Source organism: Phaenicophaeus curvirostris, chromosome 1, assembly GCF_032191515.1.
Source record: "Phaenicophaeus curvirostris isolate KB17595 chromosome 1, BPBGC_Pcur_1.0, whole genome shotgun sequence".
In the NCBI taxonomy this organism is placed as follows: domain Eukaryota; kingdom Metazoa; phylum Chordata; class Aves; order Cuculiformes; family Cuculidae; genus Phaenicophaeus; species Phaenicophaeus curvirostris.
The window spans coordinates 98,225,277-98,244,256 of record NC_091392.1 but is presented as its reverse complement, the minus strand read 5'-3'; the positions used below and the strand labels follow the sequence as shown (position 1 = coordinate 98,244,256).

At 40.0% G+C, this 18,980-nt stretch overlaps 1 protein-coding gene across 6 annotated transcripts in view; it reads left to right on the top strand.

The window, feature by feature from the left end:
• DCAF6 (DDB1 and CUL4 associated factor 6) overlaps window positions 1–18,980 on the top strand; it is an 88,183-nt gene that overhangs the window by 12,753 nt on the left and 56,450 nt on the right. For all 6 annotated transcript variants that reach the window (XM_069869333.1, XM_069869316.1, XM_069869341.1 and 3 more), the window contains exons 2-4: window positions 1,552–1,613; window positions 11,883–11,975; window positions 17,102–17,287. In XM_069869333.1, coding sequence (XP_069725434.1) covers window positions 1,552–1,613; window positions 11,883–11,975; window positions 17,102–17,287 — 341 coding nt within the window. The remainder of the gene's footprint in view (window positions 1–1,551; window positions 1,614–11,882; window positions 11,976–17,101; window positions 17,288–18,980) is intronic.

The window sequence follows — 18,980 nt, the reverse complement described above, 5'->3', positions numbered from 1 at the left end:
TATGTTCTTAATCAAATGTGGTACTTGAGATGCATTATGAGCATTTTGGTTTGGAGATGAAATTTCGCCCCAGCAAAAGCTAGGCAGCAGAACATACCTTTTCATGGAGGGAAAGCTGTATGAACATTGAATGATGCAGGTGTGCCTCCTGGAGTTGCTACTGCTTGAAGGGTTTCCCGGTCTTTGAGTGTGGAAGAGATGTTCAGTGCCTGCTTCTCAGACAGATGGTTGTGCTGTGGCAGTCTGTGAGTGTGAGGGACCAGGTGTGGATATCAGGTGTTCTTTATCGTTGTTGGAGAGTATATGGGACAAATAAAGGCACCAAGAGGAAAGGAGTGGAGAGGGGAGAAATTACTTTTCCAAATTTGTGCTGCAGTGCCAGAGGCAACACTGAACACTGAAATGGTTCTGTCTTGAGCTGGTCCAAAACAAGTTCCGAAATGTAGGGTTTTCAGATATCAGGAGGGTTGTTGCAGTTCTTTCTCTGACTCCATAGTTTCCTCAAAGGAAGACAGGGAAGTTTATTTTGAGTGAATTTGATGGGTTTCATATTCAAAAACAGTGCAACCTAACAATGGCCAACAGTCTAATGCTTTTACATGGATTTTTGTTCTGAGAGCTGTACAAACACAGGACAAAAATAGTCCTTGAGTTTAAGTGCTTTTAAGATTTAAGTAAAAAGGTAAGGTTTATCAGTATTTATCTTTTCTGAAAGTGCTTTCTGGGTGTTATTAGGTTCATTATAACTTGTTTTCATAAAAAGGGGGCACTCTAAATGGAAGTTGGAGATGGTTGTTTAAACATCTAGCTCAGAAAGAGACCACACAGTTTTCAATACACTTTATTTTCCCCTCTTAATATGTAAAGTACAGTAGTGTTTTTTTAGTGCCAGTGCTAAGTCATAGAATCATAGAATGGTTTGGGTTGGAAGTAACCTTGAAGATCATCCAGTTCCAACCCCCCTGCCATGGGCAGGGACACCTCCCACTAGATCAGGCTGCCCACTAGATCAGCTAGTATAGAGGTAATAGACAAGTCAGCTTATATGGGGGTAATAAGGACATAGTTTATAGGACCTTGCCTTGCTCAATACACATTTATAAATTTCTTCTTTCTCCTTCATCTCCTTCCTTCATGTCACCTTTCTGAAAGTTTCCCTTGTGTTCTTTTTTCTCTTAATACTCTTCTTGAACTATATTATTCTTGCTGTCTCTAAACTTGCTGTTAAACTCTCTGACTAAGTTCACGAAATAACCATGGGGTTATTTTCTGCTTTATAGATAGATATTAGTTTTAAAGGAAGCATCACCCTGTGAACCTGTGAAATGTTTGTTTTGCTGTTTTTGTACTCATATTAAAGGTGGTGGAAGAGCTAGCAAATGTGATGCTCGTCTTAGCATTTGTAAAATGAGAATTGGTTGAAGACTTACGTTTATATTCTGATCCTTCATTTTTTAGGTTTTGACCTGTTGGTGCTCATTAGCAAGATCTTAATTACTTCTTCAGTGTTATTGTTTTAAAAGAGTATGTAATGAGTATTTTTCTTCACAGGGAGAAGAGAATTTATCCAAAGATTAAAACTTGAAGCGACCTTGAATGTGCATGATGGATGTGTAAGTCACTTGTTGCTTTTTTGTTTGTTAAAAGATTTCAAATTTTGATTTTGTTGCCACGGTAATAGTTCCTTAAATTTAAAAATGCAAATACTGTGTATTAAAGCTGAGCCAGAAGCCTCTCCTTGTGAGACCTACATCTGAATTCTCTAGATATCTTTTTCTTCTTAATCAACTGACACTTTAACTTTGAAGCAAAACAAAATTACATTCCTATACCTTAATACTGCATCCCACTGCTGAAAGAATTAATCTCCTGTGCCAGGAACACACATGCTTATCTTCTCAATCGGAACTCATCTTAAAAGTTTAAATGGTATCCTTAGTAGTTTTGGGCTATATTGATATATTTTGTTGACTTAAAGCTGTATTAGTGTTCTGAGAGATTTGTTCTCCAAGTCTCAAGAGCGAATGATCAAGCGCTACATTGCATATTTAAAGAGACAAAACAAAAAATAAGCCTCCCCCGAAAGGCAATAACAGAAGTTGAAATATTACCTATTTAAATACTTAAAAATTAAAAGTGGTCCAAATGTTTTAAGTCATACTTTTTAAATAAAAGATTTTGGTTAAGGTAGGTACATGGCAAAGAGATTGCCATTTTGCCATTTTGTCAAATGTAGCAGAAATTTGTGATTGTTAAAGAATTCATTGTCTTTGTTGACAAGCTATCTGATAAGTGAAGGGGTACTAGATATGCTATAAAGAGTGAAAATGTAAGTGTAAATTTCATGCTCTAACATGTTTACTTCAAAAGCTGTTCAGATGTAAAGGGTTTTTTTTATATCTGCAATTATTTACACTTGTAGCTTTTAATTAATTTGGAGTGTTATAATTGTTAACCAAACAAATACGTTAGTTTCCCTGTTCTTTTAAAGAAATGTTATAAGAATGACAATGTAAGGTCTCTTCAAACCCAAACCATTCTGTGATTCTGTATGTAGAAAGTTATTTATCAGGTTTTATATTCAAGATTGGAGCAATGACTTTTACTTTGGAATTTCTTTTCTAGGAGTTTTCGTCTGCTCAAACATACTTAAGATGGATTTTTTAAGTTTATTTTCCAGAAGTTGGTTGGGATTTTTAAATTTTGGGGTTTTTTTTCTTGTAAAAAGTAATTTTTGCCTGTAAAACAGGGCCCAGGGAAATAGTATTTCTTTGTTACTTGATAAAAATGGAGTGACTGATCTCTATTTAGTTAACACTACCTTTGTGTCATGGGACAGAAACTGCAAGTTTGGTCTTTGCTGTTAGGTATTGCTTGGATCTACCTGGTGGATGTGTGTTTGAAAATTAATTTTTAATTGATTGTGTCACCTTTTAAAATATGCTTTATCATGTGGCCTAACTGAATTGTATTACTAAGTGGAACCTGTTTTAATTGTGAGCTTAACAGTGTTATATGCAGGTGTTTAAAATACTGATACAAATTGAAAACTGTCTTTGGAAATGAAATTCACTCAGAACTATCTGCCTTTAAAGAAGGGGGTATTATGAGTTCTTATCTCATTTACCTCAGGGAATAATCTTTTATAGGTACCGATCATTCGGTATAATTTCCTACTATGCTTTTAAAAAAAAAATAAATTGTGAAATAAAAGTAATTGGAATGACAGTGTCCTTACTGATTAAAGTGCTTGTACTATCAGTGGGAAATGATCATACTAGTCTTTTCCCCACACGAGCAGCATGCATTTCAAATGTGGGGAATGAATGCTGTAGTTGTTATTAAGGATGTTTCTAGATTTGTTTGGGTTTTTTTGTGATGGCTGGTGTTTCTTTGGACATTGTCGGGCAGCAGTTGGTTTTGGTTTTTTGGTTGTTTTTCTGTTAAGAACATTTGCATTCTTCTGTGGAGTAAGTTGTGACTTGTATTTTCTATATAAAGCATGCTGTGTAATTGGACATAGTGGACAACATACTTAAGGCAGGAATTTTTTTTCTGATTGAGGATAAAAGTGAAGCCCAACTTCCTATCTACCATTTGATCTATGCTACACAAGAGATCTGTATATGAGATGGAAATCTATATGATTGTATGTATATTCATACTCAAGTACGTCTTTGAAGAAGGGAATAATTCTCTGAATTACTTAAAGTATACGAGTTCCAACACAAAATCCTAAGACTAACCCCGTAGCTCGTGAACCAAGAGTGGGAGGAGAGAGACAAGGAGGTGGTTATGGAACATGTTCTAAGCTGTCACAGTGAGACAAGGCTCAACTCAATTGCTTCACTCAATATGAGTGGATGCATGTTGAAATAGAGACCTTTTCTTACGCTTGGTTGGAAGATGTTGATGTGCAAGAGTGAACAGCGAATTAACATAGAGTTTCTTGTGCAACTGAAGAAATTCACAATGGGAACTTCTAAATTATTGACTGAGAGTTCCCAGAGATCAAGTGAATGTGTAAAGGAACCCATTCTTTGTTGGTAGAAGATGTGAAAGCAAAGAACAACTGAGATCCTCAACAGCCTTTCAGAAAATGATCTGTGGAATTGCTTTGAATGTTGTCAGCATCGTATGCGGCTGTTTGTCAACTCAGAAGGGAATTATTTTGAAGGGGACTGTAACTTATTTTCTGAATTTGTTAAATAAGAAAAGCTACAGCCAGAGTTTTGGGTTTTTTTGCCAGACCTCATATGTGCTCTTGTATCAGTAGTATTACCCTAGCAACTTTTTGTTTGAGATTTTTTTCATCTCAGAGTTTAGGTACCAGTGTCTTTGAAATACTGCAGTTTTCCACTTTGTTTGAAGACACAGGTTCTAGCAGTAATGTGTGAAATAGTTGAATTAGTCTCCTGACTCATTGATGTCCATTTGTAACTTTATCAGCCTTTCAGGGCATGATTTATCTCTTTCAACAAGATTCACATTGGCCGTTTCAATGTGAGGTCATATGTATTCCAGAAATTGGCATTTTCCATGTTAACTCTAAAGGGAGCTTAAGGTGTTGAAGAAATGTATAGAGTTAGGCAAGATGCATTTTATGAAGTGGCTAAGTCCAAAGGAAGAAACAGAATTGATTTGGACCAGCAGCAATCAAGTGTGAATAAAGTAGAGGAGAAAACATCTCTAAACCATACTGAATTGGAATAAAAATATTGTTTGTTTTCTTTCAGCTCTAATCCTGTGAAAGCTGAGGAAGATAGAACTGCCGAATGCATAGGTAGATGGAGCCTTTTATGTGAGCAAACACCACGACTTAACATAGAGGGAAGAGGATTACTTGGAGAAATAGTTTCTCATTTCCACATCTAGGCATTCAGTTCAGGAACAAAGTAACAACCCATGTGGCAGCCATCTCCTTCAGGATGGCACTTCTGAGCAAGTCATTTTTAGATGTAGTCCTCAAAGCTATGCTTAAATTAGTATAGGAAGTTTGTTTGCATATTGTTAGTGTGAAGTTTTTATCTTTTTCTCCCTAGATGAAAAATAGTGCCTTTTTCACCCCTTTCCTTGCTTGGGACATCTTTCTGGTATTCAGAATATCGATGGCAGTATTTGTTTCCTACTTCTGGTTTTTGGGGTTTTTTTGGGTTTGGTTTTTTTTTGTATTCTGTTAAGCTATCCTGTCACATTGCATAGAAATGAGAAGTTCCGTTGTTCAGGTTTTTTTTTAAGGATTGGCTGTGCTCTGCTCATGCATTGCTTCTGAGGAAAACACCGAGATAGATTTATTTTTGACTATCTGACTAATGAATCAAAAGTGCCTGCTGCTTCCTTTCAAGACTAGTTGAGTGGCAGATAAAATTACATAAGGTTAATAATGTGGAATACTTAATAGAAAAAACTTAATTGTTAACGTATAAATAAGAATTGTTAATAATAAAGTTAATATTTTGTCTTTTCTCATCTTGTTTTTAATTATTTGTGTTCCAATATAATTTTTCTTTTGGCTCTAACAACTTTTCCCAACAATTTTGAATTCTTAGTGTAGTAATTGTTGCATTATTCTTCTAGTTGGGTGTTGAATGGCTGTGGAAATAGTACATAGATAGCTTTCCCATGTGGTTTTGAAATAGCTGTTAATTCTCTAGCCAGTCCTCATTTTACAGTGCATTTTAATAGTGTATTTTCTACCATGGAATGAAGGATAAGAACTCTTTAAAATCTACTCTTGCTGAGCATATGTTTTTAGTGATCCATATGCATATTCCTTGGGGTTATTTGCTGTTGGTGAAGAGATTGTACTGAGCACTGAGATGTAGTGTATTGACTGATCACTTACTGGAAAGTGCTCTCCTGGGGGTGGGTGGTGGTGGAGAAAATCAAGCTTATTCCACAGAAATGTTTGTTATTTTTTGATGGTGATGTTGAGAAAGTGGTCTGGTACACAGTCAAAAGCATTTTTAGTTATAGACCTCTAGTACACATTTGGTTGTGTCATCTCACTTCAGGATTTTTCCTGAACCAGCTCTGGCTTGGGGAGGGTGTGTTGAAATTGCTCAGCCCTGAGGCAATCAGTGCAATGAAATTGAGATTTAGAGGAAGAATGATTGGTGTCTTGTGTGGGTTTGTGACACTGCAGGTTAGGTAATCATGTCTCCCCTTTACATCTTCGATGCTTTCTCTGCTTTCCTATCCTTCAGATTTTGGGTTTTTTGGATATACACAGATGCCCACTCCTCTCAATTTGTTTGATTTTTTTTTTAGCTCTTCTTTCTCACATCATGCATTCTAATTTTTTGGCAGCTTCCTTGTTTTTTCAGTGTTTTATTGTTGTTTCTATTCTTGTGGACTTGTATAAGTGTTTTGGTTTCTGTAGAGTGTTGATAGTATTTTTTTGCCTGAAAGGAAATGTAGGTGAAAATGAACATTCTTGGGTTTTGTTTGCACTAACTGTAGTAGTGTGCTACATTTGACAAACGTGGTTAAAGTACAGTTGTTGTCAGGACAAATTACTTCAATGATAGATGAATCTGGGGGCTAGTTGAATATGTGGTTCTTGGTGATTGACAGCCAGGGTTATAAAATCATAAGAGTAGCCATGCAAGGTCATACCAATGCTCAGTTGAGCGTGATAACTTGGCCTTGAGAGTGGCCAGTACTGATTTTTGAGGGATGTTGAGGCAGGGGAAGCAGATAGTACTTGAAGGCTATGCTAGAGAGTTCATCATATTTAAATGGACAGGTGGAGGTGAAAGTTACGTCTTCTTTTCTGATCATTTTTTATTTTTCTTTGAATATATATTCTTCCACTTCTGGTGTTTAGGACATTACATGACAATGAGTTCCAATGCCGTATGTGTAATGTAATGGCTTCATTGAAGGTCCTCCCACCTCCTGTACTGTAAGGACTGTGGAAAATCATTTCTTTTTCCATGTAATTCATGATTTCAGAAGCTTCTGTCATATCCCCTTCTCAAAGTAGTACAAATTAACTGCTTCTTGCAATAAAAAGTGTTCAATACATAATATCACCCTAGTCATCCTCTTTCATAATTTCTCTTCTCAAATGGGGAGGGACACAGAAATAGAAATGAGGGACACAGGAGCACAGGATATGAACTGAAGCTGTGGAGTATAGAAGATGCAGATTTACTGTGCATAGATAACCTAACAGAATGATGTTTGCTTTTCTGTGCATTTCCAGATGATTCCTAACATTATTTGACGGATGCTGAGTATTCAGCTAACTCTGCCATAGGCATGTTTGCTGTAACGCAAAGATATGTCCGTTGTTGTAGGGGCTTTTTTGAATGGCAAAAGTTAATTTAAAGCTCTTCAATGAATATTTCAAATTGTTGCCTGTATGATCCATCTGAAACAGCTAATTCTAATTTTGCAACTTTGCCTGATTAAAGAACTCAACTTAAGCTTGTGATTAAAATAATAATGAAAATTGGTATATTTATTCTAATCAAAAAAACTTTTCGGCTCAGAATGAGACATTAGAATAACTTTTTTTAAAGTATTAGAATAACTTTTTTTAAAGTATTAGAATAACTTTTTTTAAAGTATTTATTAGAATAACTTTTTTTAAAGTATTTATTAGAATAACTTTTTTTAAAGTATAAGGAAAGGACTATCCTCTGATAGTAGTCCAAACTGGTAATGACGACCTAACAAACAAAAAGGCCAAAGCCATCAAGAATGGCTTCAGGGCCATTGGGAGAATGATGGAGGGCTCTGGGGCACAAGTAGTATTCTGCTCCATCCCAATGCTAAATAGAGAGGAGGGGGAAGCCAGGATGAAGAATTCGATTAATACCTGGCTCCGAGCCTGGTGCAAGGAGAGGGGCTTTGGCTTTTTTGATCATGGGGGGGCTCACGCACCCCCAGGCTTTCTCGCTAAGGGCGGGGCACATGGGTCTCCTAGGGGGGCTAAAGCCCTTGCCAGAAACCTAGCCAAGCTCATAAATCAAGCTTTAAACTAGATGTGAAGGGGGAGGGGGTTGAGCCCAGGCTAGACAGGAACGAGCCTGGATGTGGGGAATTGGTGATTGGGAGAGGGTGCGCGGGCGAGGACCACCAGTACCTCACCGCACAAAAAGTGGGGGAGAACACACCTCGGGGTGCTAAGGGAGATGCAGGCACTCTGGTGTTAACTACTCCAGTTACCAGGCAGTTGGGAACGAGCCCTGTTCCCTCTAGGAGGGCTGAAGGCTCGGCAGCTTAGCTGAAGTGCATTTACACCAATGCACGCAGCATGGGGAATAAGAAGGAAGAGCTGGAAGCTGTCGTAGGGCAAGGGGCCTATGATGTCGTTGCCATCACGGAAACGTGGTGGGACGACTCATATAACTGGAGTACGGCTATGGTGGGGTATAAGCTTTTCAGGCGGGACAGGAAGGGTAGGAGAGGAGGTGGGGTAGCCCTCTTTGTAAGGGAGGACTTGGACACTGTTGAGATGGATTGTGGCGATCAGGAGGTTGAGTGCCTGTGGGTCAAAATCAGAGGAGCCCACCAGAAGGTAGATTTTGTGATGGGAGTCTGTTACAGACCTCCCAACCAAGGAGAAGCAGCAGATGAGCTCTTCTATAAACAGCTGCGGTCAATCTCTAGATCAATGCCTCTCGTTCTGGTGGGAGACTTCAATCTGCCTGATATCTGCTGGGTGTACAACACAGCAGAAAGGAAGCAGTCTAGGAGGTTCCTGGAGTGCGTGGGAGACAACTTCCTTGCACAGTTGGTGAATGAACCAACCAGGGAAGGTGCCCTCCTGGACCTCCTGTTGGTGAACAGAGAAGGCCTTGTAGGGGATGTGGCGGTAGGTGGACGCCTAGGACTAAGCGACCATGAGATTATAAAATTTTCTGTTCTAGGTGAAGTGAAGAGGGTGGTTAGCAAGACGGTAACATTAAATTTCCAGAGGGCAGACTTTGATCTCTTCAGCAGGCTGGTTGGTGAAGTCTCATGGGAGACAGTACTCAAGGGCAAGGGAGCCCAGGAGGGCTGGGAGCTCTTCAAAGGGGTGGTCCTAGCAGCTCAGGAGAAAGCCATCCCCGTGGTCCGGAAAAAAAGCCGGCAGGGGAGAAAGCCAGCTTGGTTGAATAGAGAGATCTTGAGGGATATCAAGAGGAAGAGAAATGTTTATGGGCTCTGGAAGAAGGGACAGGCCTCTTGGGTGGACTACAGGAGGGAAGTGAGATTGTGTAGGGAAAAAATCAGAAGGGCTAAGGCTCAGCTAGAAATTGGATTGGCCAAGTCAGTGAAAGATAACAAAAAATCTTTCTACAAATATATAAATAATAAAAGGCGGACTAGGGAGACCATACAGTCCCTATTGGACACAGAAGGAACAACAGTAACAGGAGATGAGGAAAAGGCTGAGGTACTTAATGCCTTCTTTGCCTCAGTCTTTAGTCGTAAGGAGGGTCGTTCCATCTGTGTACAAACCCAGGAGCTAGAGGAGCATAATGAGGCTCCCATGATCCAAGAGGAGGTGGTCAGAGCCTTGCTAGCCCGACTGGACAGCTACAAGTCTATGGGGCCGGACGGGATTCACCCTAGGGTACTGAAGGAGCTGGCGGATGTGCTGGCCAAACCCCTTTCCATCATCTTCCAACAGTCCTGGAAGACTGGGGAAGTTCCACTGGACTGGAGGCTGGCTGATGTTGTGCCCATCTACAGGAAGGGCCGCAGGGAGGACCCAGGAAACTACAGGCCTGTCAGTCTGACCTCAGTGCCAGGGAAAGTCATGGAACAGGTGATCTTGAGTGCTATCATGAAGCACATGCAAGAGAACCGGGTGATCAGGCCCAGTCAACATGGGTTCACAAAAGGCAGGTCTTGCCAGACTAACCTTATCGCCTTCTATGACAAAGTGACTCGGCTGCTGGATGAGGGAAAGGCTGTGGATGTGGTCTTCCTGGACTTCAGCAAAGCCTTTGACACAGTTTCTCACAGCGTTCTGCTTCGGAAACTGTCAGCCTCTGGCCTGGACAGGCGCACACTCTCCTGGGTGGAAAACTGGTTGGCTGGCCGGGCCCAGAGAGTGGTGGGAAATGGTGTGAAATCCAGCTGGAGGCCAGTGACAAGTGGGGTTCCCCAGGGCTCAGTGCTGGGTCCAGCCCTGTTCAATATCTTCATCAATGATCTGGATGAAGGCATCGAGTGCACCCTTAGCAAGTTTGCGGGTGACACTAAGTTGGGTGGAAGTGTTGATCTGCTGGAGGGTAGGGAGGCTCTGCAAAGGGATCTGAACAGGCTGGACCCACTGGGCAGAGTCCAATGGCATGAGGTTTAACAAGGCCAAATGCCGGGTCCTGCACTTGGGGCACAACAACCCTGTGCAGTGCTACAGACTAGGAGATGTCTGTCTAGAAAGCTGCCTGGAGGAGAGGGACCTGGGGGTGTTGGTTGACAGCGACTGAATATGAGCCAGCAGTGTGCCCAGGTGGCCAAGAAGGCCAATGGCATCTTGGCTTGTATCAGAAACGGCGTGGCCAGCAGGTCCAGGGAGGTTATCCTCCCTCTGTACTCGGCACTGGTGAGACCGCTCCTCGAATCCTGTGTTCAGTTCTGGGCCCCTCACCACATGAAGGATGTTGAGGCTCTGGAGCGAGTCCAGAGAAGAGCAACAAAGCTGGTGAAGGGGCTGGAGAACAGGCCTTATGACGACCGGCTGAGAGAGCTGGGGTTGTTTAGCCTGGAGAAGAGGAGGCTGAGGGGTGACGTCATTGCTCTCTACAACTACCTGAAAGGAGGTTGTAGAGAGGAGGGTGCTGGCCTCTTCTCCCAAGTGACAGGGGACAGGACAAGAGGGAATGGCCTCAAGCTCCGCCAGGGGAGGTTTAGGCTAGACGTTAGGAAAAAATTCTTTACAGAAAGGGTCATTGGACACTGGAACAGGCTGCCCAGGGAGGTGGTTGAGTCACCTTCCCTGGAGGTGTTTAAGGCACGGGTGGACGAGGTGCTGAGGGATATGGTTTAGTGTTTGATAGGAATGGTTGGACTCGATGATCCGGTGGGTCTCTTCCAACCTGGTTATTCTGTGATTCTGTGATTCTGTGACTTAGAACAAAGTGAGGTTTATACTAATGACATAGTCCGCTCTGATACATCACACTGAGGCAGTTATTCTAGAAGCTATTTTAGAGGCTACCTGAAATAATGGTGGTCATGCATGCAGTCTTTGGTGCTTGTGCATGTGCTGCTGCTTGAAGACAGGTTACTCGGAGGATACTTTCTTAGCCTTCTGGATTTAGAGCGCTTTTGCAGCTTTATTTCATTGACACATTGTCAAACACAATCATGTGAAAAGGAGAATTGATAAGGAAATATATTGGAAAGTTTTCCTGCTAAGATTCTGTACCTCACTGAAGGATGATTCTTTTGCAGCGTGCTGACACTTCTCAACAGGGATCTGGGATGGATTCTGCTTTGCTTTGATAGGATCCCTGGGGAGGTGTGGTCACTGAAAAGCAAACAAAGCAATGGATGGTCAGAATTTGGATAATGTGAAGATACAATAACAAAGGCGTTGTGATACCCTCCTGTTCAAATTCAGATAACTCTGTGGAGTAGAATAGGTGCATTAAAGCACCTGCATGTGTGAAATGTGATTATTAAGGGTTTTCTGGGAAGGCTTAATTCAGATGAGGGACTGTTTAGGAACAGAAGGAGTAACTGAGGTAACCATAGGTTAATCAGGTGATTCCCTTATAATTTTTTAAACACTTCTTTTTTTGCTACTAGCTGCTTAGAAATTGCATAATTTCAATTTAATTTATCTCCTATTCCTGTAGTGTTGGATGAGTATTGCTGTTTTAGTATTCTGAAAACTGAATTAATGTAAGTTTAATTTTTGTTAATTCATGCAGGTGAATACAATTTGCTGGAATGATACAGGAGAATATATTTTATCTGGTTCGGATGACACCAACCTGGTAATTACTAATCCGTACAGCAGAAAGGTAGGTTCATTTCTGGATACTCAGTAGTTTTCAAATAATATTTATGTAGGTTTTTTTCAAGATATTAAGATATTTTTCAAGATATTATTTTTCAGATATTAACTATTATCTGACAAAGATACTATCAGGCACTTCACAGTGTTTATAAATGGGGATAAAACTTCACAGTGCTTTATAACCCTAGTATTGTAATCCCTTGCGACACAGGTATTATCCCATTTTACGGTAGGTGGTTAGGCACAAAAGGAACATGGTCTCACAACAGATTAGTGTCAGTATTAGCAATAGCATTCAGTAATTCTTATGAAACCTTATAGTCAGATAAGTAGTTTTGTTTCAACTTGGTTTTAAAATATTGTATTAGGTTTTGCTAATTGTCTTTCTGAGTAATGTTGTTTAAGTGTCATTCTTGATTAAAAGACTTCATTACCATTTGAAAGCACATTGTCTTGGGTGTGTGTTTACGTGGATGAAGGACAATCTGTATTGAAACAGGGGAAGCAGGTTTGTGAAGTTCTCTGCTTTTCCACTTCTGCAGTCACAAGGGTTACAATGGCTTCCAGTGATGTCAGCTAGCATCTGTCAGTAGTATTGTTACACACTTAGCTCTGTAAGGAGCTGCTGATAGTTTGACACAACAGATTCTCTAAGTGTGTGCAGTGCTGGGGATCCTGGATGTACAGCAATGTTCAAGTGAAGTCCTCTCTCCCGTGTTTTCTCAGAGACTTGAGAACTAAACCCTGAACAGATGCTGAAGAACGAAGTGTGGTGGGGAAATGAAAATGTGTGGTTGGTATGATGGAAGAGAGTTTGAGGAGGAGATTATGGAGGCAGCAATCTTTTGCCTTCCTGAAGAACTGTCATGGGGAAAAAAATATAGTGATCTGGAGCATTGCCTATACCTATAGGCAAGGCCCTTTCTCTCAATTCCACAAAGGAGTCATAGCTTCCAAGCGTCTCTTCCTTTCAGCTATTGGTGTTAGTATCGCAAAGTTCAGATTAATGTTGTTAAACCAGAGTTTCTGTTGGATGGCGAGTTCATCTGAAGAAGTATCTAATACAGCTATGAAGTGGAAGAAGGGTATATTCCAAAGTGGATGTTGTTGAAGGGGCTTGCAAAGTAAAAATTTCTCATGCGGGTAAAGGGTGTTTAGTATTAATTGTGCAGTTTGTGTTAATATGTAGCTATGGGGTGGTTGCTAAATCATTCTTATTACATAATTATTCTATTAAAATATTGTAATATTAAAATATTGTAATATTTTAATAGATACAGAAATTTAAACTTTATGCTTTCATGGGATGAATTTGGTGTTTTTCCCCGTTGTATACTACTGTTGCACTTAAGCCAAAAGCAAAATATAGGTGTCAGCCAGTTTATTTTTTGGCATAACAGTAGAGCAGATAACTGATGGTTATTATAGCTCCCCAGTATATGCAAATGCAATTGTAAAACAGCAGGTACTAGCAAGAAGACTCAGTATTCAGTGTTGTTCCTGAATTGTACTAGAGATGCGATTTTTAATGACTGTTACAATTGTGTTAGCTTGTGTTCTCTGGCTTGAGTAACTGAATCAGTACAGGAAAAGGGAGCAAATTGGTATTGGTACCAGAGTTTTACTGTAATTGTGTCATCTTGGCTGATATTATCACCATATTTTATGTTATTAACTAGCTAGAGTAGCAAAAGTAGACTTCAGCAATCAATATACTCTTCAGTGTTAGTAAAATTTAATTTAATAAGGAAGCATTTAATCTGTTTTAGTCTTATTTGTGTGAATTGTACGTAAGTTACTCCAGTTTGTGTTTTGTATGGCCAGATGCAAATTTTAATTGCCACTCTGCAGTGTGTCTCAGAAGGAGAAATTTTTCTGTTTCTCAATTTCTTATAGTAACTGCAAGTCTAAATTGAAAGGATGAGCACTTTATTACACGTTAGGATGGCTGAGAATTCTTCTTCTTGTGATTATTTCTTCCCGATTTCATTTGTTTTAGGCATCACACTACTGGGAGTGGGAAGTGGGGAGAGTTTGGCTGGAGCTTCAGCTCTACCTGCTACAATAATGGTACAAAAGGATGAGAATTAATTTATTCACATCAAGTTGAGTGCTCGCTTTTCAAAGACTGTTGCGAGATGCAGGGTGAGGGAGGTGATTCTGTCCCCCTACTCTGCTTTTGTGAGACCCCACCTGGAATACTATATTCAGTTCTAGAGTCCGCAGCACAGAAAGGACATGGATCTGTTTGAGTTCAGAGGAGGGCCAGGAAGATGATCAGAGGGCTGGAGCACCTCCCATACGAGGACAGGCTGAGAGAGTTGGGGTTATTCAGCCTGGAGAGGGGAAGGCTCCAGGGAGACATTATAGCGACCTTCCAATACCTGAAGGGGCTACAGGAGAGATGGGGAGAGACTGTTTATCACAGAGTGCAGGGATAGGACAAGCAGTAATGGTTTTAAGCTGAAAGAGGGGAGGTTTAGATTAGATATTAGGAAGAAATGTTTTGCTGTGAGGGTGGTGAGGCACTGGCACAGGTTGCCCGGAGAAGTTGTGGCTGCCCCTTCCCTGGAGGTGTTCAAGGTCAGGTTGGATGGGGCCTTGGACAGCCTGATCTAGTGGGAGATGTCCCTGCCCATGTTAGGAGGGGTTGGAACTGGATGATCTTTAAGGTCCCTTCCAACCCAAACCGTTCTATGATTCTATGATAATTCTTGAAATTGTTGCCGCTTCAGTTGATTTTCTATGTAACATATTACTTAAGCAATTGCAGAAGTTAGGAGGATGTCTGAATTACTACAGCTGGTCAAATACTTTGAAGAACATCTGAAATACTTTGTTTTACTCTCTCTCATTTCCTCAGTCATTAAGTATTTTTAGCCTGTTACATGTTAGTAGTAAAATGCTCTAAACGAATAAGGTGACTTTTTTTATTCTGTGTAGCTCATGATAGGCTTTTGGGGGTTGGTTGTGTTACTTTGTCATCCATTGTGCTGCCTAGGTGCCAGCAACATTATATGCCTCTTTGTCCCCTCTCTAAGGCAGTATAATAACCAGAGTGGAAAAGATATACAGTGCAAGTCAAGAAGGGCATGGAAAATCTTCTGTGTATAATAAACACTATAATACTTTGATATTTTTGATTGTAACGCTATGCAACGTAGGGAGGAAACTGAGGGGCAGGCAAGATGAGGTTAGGTCTACCTGTGAGAATTATTTGCTTTGCTGGAAATTTATAGGTGTGTGTGTTTCTGAATGCTGTTTCAGTTTACAGTGGAGTAGAGGAGAAGGGAGGGAAAGAAAAAGCTGAGTTTTTTCCAAGTTTGAGAGCAGTCGTACAATCACAGAATCGTTTAGGTTGGAAAAGACCTTTACGGTTGGACATGATGATCTTAAACCTAATACGGCCAAGTCCACCACTAAACCGTGCCCTTAAGTGCCACGTCTACACATCTTTTGAACACCTCCAGAGGCGGTGTCTCCACCACTTCCCCGGTCATCCTGTTCCAATGCTTGACCACTCTGTCTGTGAAGAAAGTTTTCTTAATACCCAGTCTAAACCTCCCCTGGTGCGACTTGAGGCCATTTCCTCTCATCCTATCACTTGTCACTTGAGAGAAGAGACTAGCACCTGCCTTGCCACCACCTCCTTTCAGGCAGTTGCAGAGAGTGATAAAGTCTTCCCTCAGCCTCTTTTCTCCAGTTTAAATAATCCCAGTTCCCTCAGCCGCTCCTTGTGAGACTTGTGCTCCAGATCCTTCCTTCACCAGCCTCATTGCCTTTCTCTGGTTATGCTCCAGGACCTCAATGTCTTTCTTAATCTGAGAGGCCCCAAACACAGTAGCAATAGCATAAAATTGGAGATGGGACTGACAGGTGACATCTTGAACTGTCATCTGAACTAGGGTACCTTATTGACACCTTCTTCCGAGTTGCTCCTTTGATACCAAGCTCCTCATTTCTTTTTGGTGCCTTGGTTTTGAAGGTTTTCATTAAAATGAAGGAATCAGAATGAATCTAAATGAAGAGGCAGATATACTGAAATAAAATGAATAGATTGTATCTCCTAATTTTTTTTTAATTTTGTTTTTAAATCCTGAGCCTTCTTTATCTTTCAGAATATGCAGGTACATTCTTAATCTTCTTTTTGCGTGGATTATTTAAAAGATGTGAAGTAGCCCTTGTAAAATACTAGGAATGCGGTAGCACTGACAGAACAACTTCATTTACGTAATATTTTCTTTGATTAAGTTAATTGAGTGGGAATTTGGAAGTAATTTTCGCATTGTAAACAACCTGGTACATGTCTTTTTCCTATTAATAGTGATGAAAATGCAGTTTGATTTCAATGCTGCAAATGGGAGAAATGAAGTAGGAATGGGATGTTCACTAGTGTACAGGAAAGCACATGGAGGTGGTTTTTTTCAATTTTGATAGGCCAATAAGTCATATGTTAAGAAATACAAAGAGTCATCACAAAGTGTTCAAAACCAACTATGATGGTGAAGTAAATGATACGCTTTGCTTCTCTGCTGTACTGCCGATGAATGACATTCATTGAGACCAGGTCAACTCTTAGTTTATTGCTCTATAATCTTGTTCTTAAATGTTTATTTTTACTGGCTTCAAAACAGCCTTTCTTATGAACATGTTATTTTTAAAGTGAATTTATTTTAAGAGTAGCATTAATTTTTAAAGTCTATAAGATTGGCTTGGATTACAGTGCCTTATTCTGCTTGACCCTTGGTACTCCAGATCTTCTAAATCTCTCTTCACTGATATGCGGGCTTGCTGCACTATCACCCTGGACTGATGTTTTACTTTATGAAACCTGATGTGATATATAACTAGCATTTTAAAAATAAAAGAGGTCGGTTGCATTCCAGTCCTTTCATTTTGCAGACTACTTTGTGCAAGTGTGTAAGTGAACGTCTCTTGTGGAACCACGTTGCTCTTAGAAGAAATTTGATGTAAAGGCAGCTTTTTTGTTCCGTTGTATTAAACTGTAGATTACTGGCGGTCTGTACACAACTGAAGTTTTTATAGTACCAGAGTCTGTTATTTTCTCATTCTTTATTTGCTTTGAAAATATTAACCTAACACAGCCTTTCTGTTTTCTTTCTTTCTTAGGTTTTAACAACCATTCGCTCAGGACACAGGGCCAATATTTTTAGTGCAAAATTCTTACCGTGCACCAATGACAAACAGATTGTATCTTGTTCTGGAGATGGAGTCATTTTTTATACTAATGTTGAACAAGATGCGGAGACCAACAGGCAATGCCAGTATACGTGCCACTATGGAACTACCTATGAGGTACTTAACAGAAGTATATGATAATTTTGAGATAGGTAGAATACGTATTTTCTTGTACTGTTGCCCAAGATTTTAACCAAACTTATTTATTTTGTTTCTGTGAGCATTGAAGAACCTTCCTTCTAGCTTTATTTTTTTTTCTTATCGAGTAGGCTTTGAAAGAGAAATGTGGAGGACTTTACAAAGGGTAGTGTCAATAAGATCACTTTCTTTGCAAATATAATAGCTGAATACACCTTCATTAAAAGAATCCTCTGCAGAGCAAAAACGATTGAAATTCTGCTATGAGATTGTTTCTGAAATAGGTTGGGAGGGAGGGAACGGTGGCCATTGCAGTGTTATTTTAGTTCTCTACCCACTCCACACACACATCAACAGTTTAATGCCTTTTCCACAATTTAAATCCTTCCAAGACATGCTTTAATAAGCGTTTGTGAATAACAACCTGAAAAATGCATTTACAATTTGAGGTAATTTCTCTGTTTTTTATTCTGGTTAACTCTGTGCAAATTTAGAGCCAGTTTTTTCAGTCCTCCCTTGGAAGTTTTGTTAAGGTAAATAGGCAAGTGAAGAAGCAAAGTGTTGCTTCTGTTATGAAGATAATCAGATCTATTGATCTAGTTATGTTAATGACAGCAAAAATCTACTGCTAGCAGAACTTAGTGTGCTTAAAATAGGAAAAATACTGGTATTTTCTTCTTAGGTTATAAATGTTCTGATTCTTTTTTTTTTGTTTAGTTTTTTTAACACAGTACACCCAAGGAAAAAATCCCAAATCTCCTACTTTTAAAGTATTTAGCTCAGATTTCATGACATGCAAAGAAAGGTACTTAAAAACTTCCTAAGGGAGGGTGTTGGCCTCTTCTCCCAAGTGACAGGGGACAGAACAAGAGGAAATGGCCTCAAGCTCCACCAGGGGAGGTTTAGGCTGGACATTAGGAAAAAATTTTTCACAGAAAGGGTCATTGGGCACTGGAACAGGCTGCCCAGGGAGGTGGTTGATTCCCCTTCCATGGAGGTGTTTAAGGCACAGGTGGACGAGATGCTGAGGGCCATGGTTTAGTGTTTGATAGGAATGGTTGGACTCGATGAGCTGGTGGGTCTCTTCCCACCTGGGTATTCTATGTTCCTATGAAAATATTGTAAAATCTCTGTTAAAAATGGGGAGTATGAAAATATTGTGCGAGGAAAAAAAAAATGACTGAAGTACTGCCAGAATTAATTTTTGATTGTGTAGTAAAAATGCCCTTACGGTTGCTTTTGTTCCATTAAAGGTTTTTTCAAAACCAGTTCCTGTCTGCAGGGTAACTTTGTAGGTCAGTCAAGCAACCTTTGTGGTATTCACCCTGATTTGTGGTTTTGGTTTGGTTTAGCCTGGATTTAATACAAGAGTATATCTACAGTTTTGTCAAATATGATTCTGCATCCCAGGCTTGCATTGCATATTTTTATTTTTGAGGTTTGCTTTGATGACTGAGAAACTACTGTTTCCTTTCAATGATATCAGTCCTTATGGCCCCAGTTAAGCTGCCTCAGTTCTCACTGAAGTTTACTCTATGTAGTGATCTGTATGTTCATCTGCGGAGTCTTGAAGTTGATTGGGTGTTGTCTATATCTCATATAAAACCTGCCTGTTCATAAGAACATCTGGAGGTTGAGATGTTATTTCTTAAAGCTGAAATGTCCTTGTTGA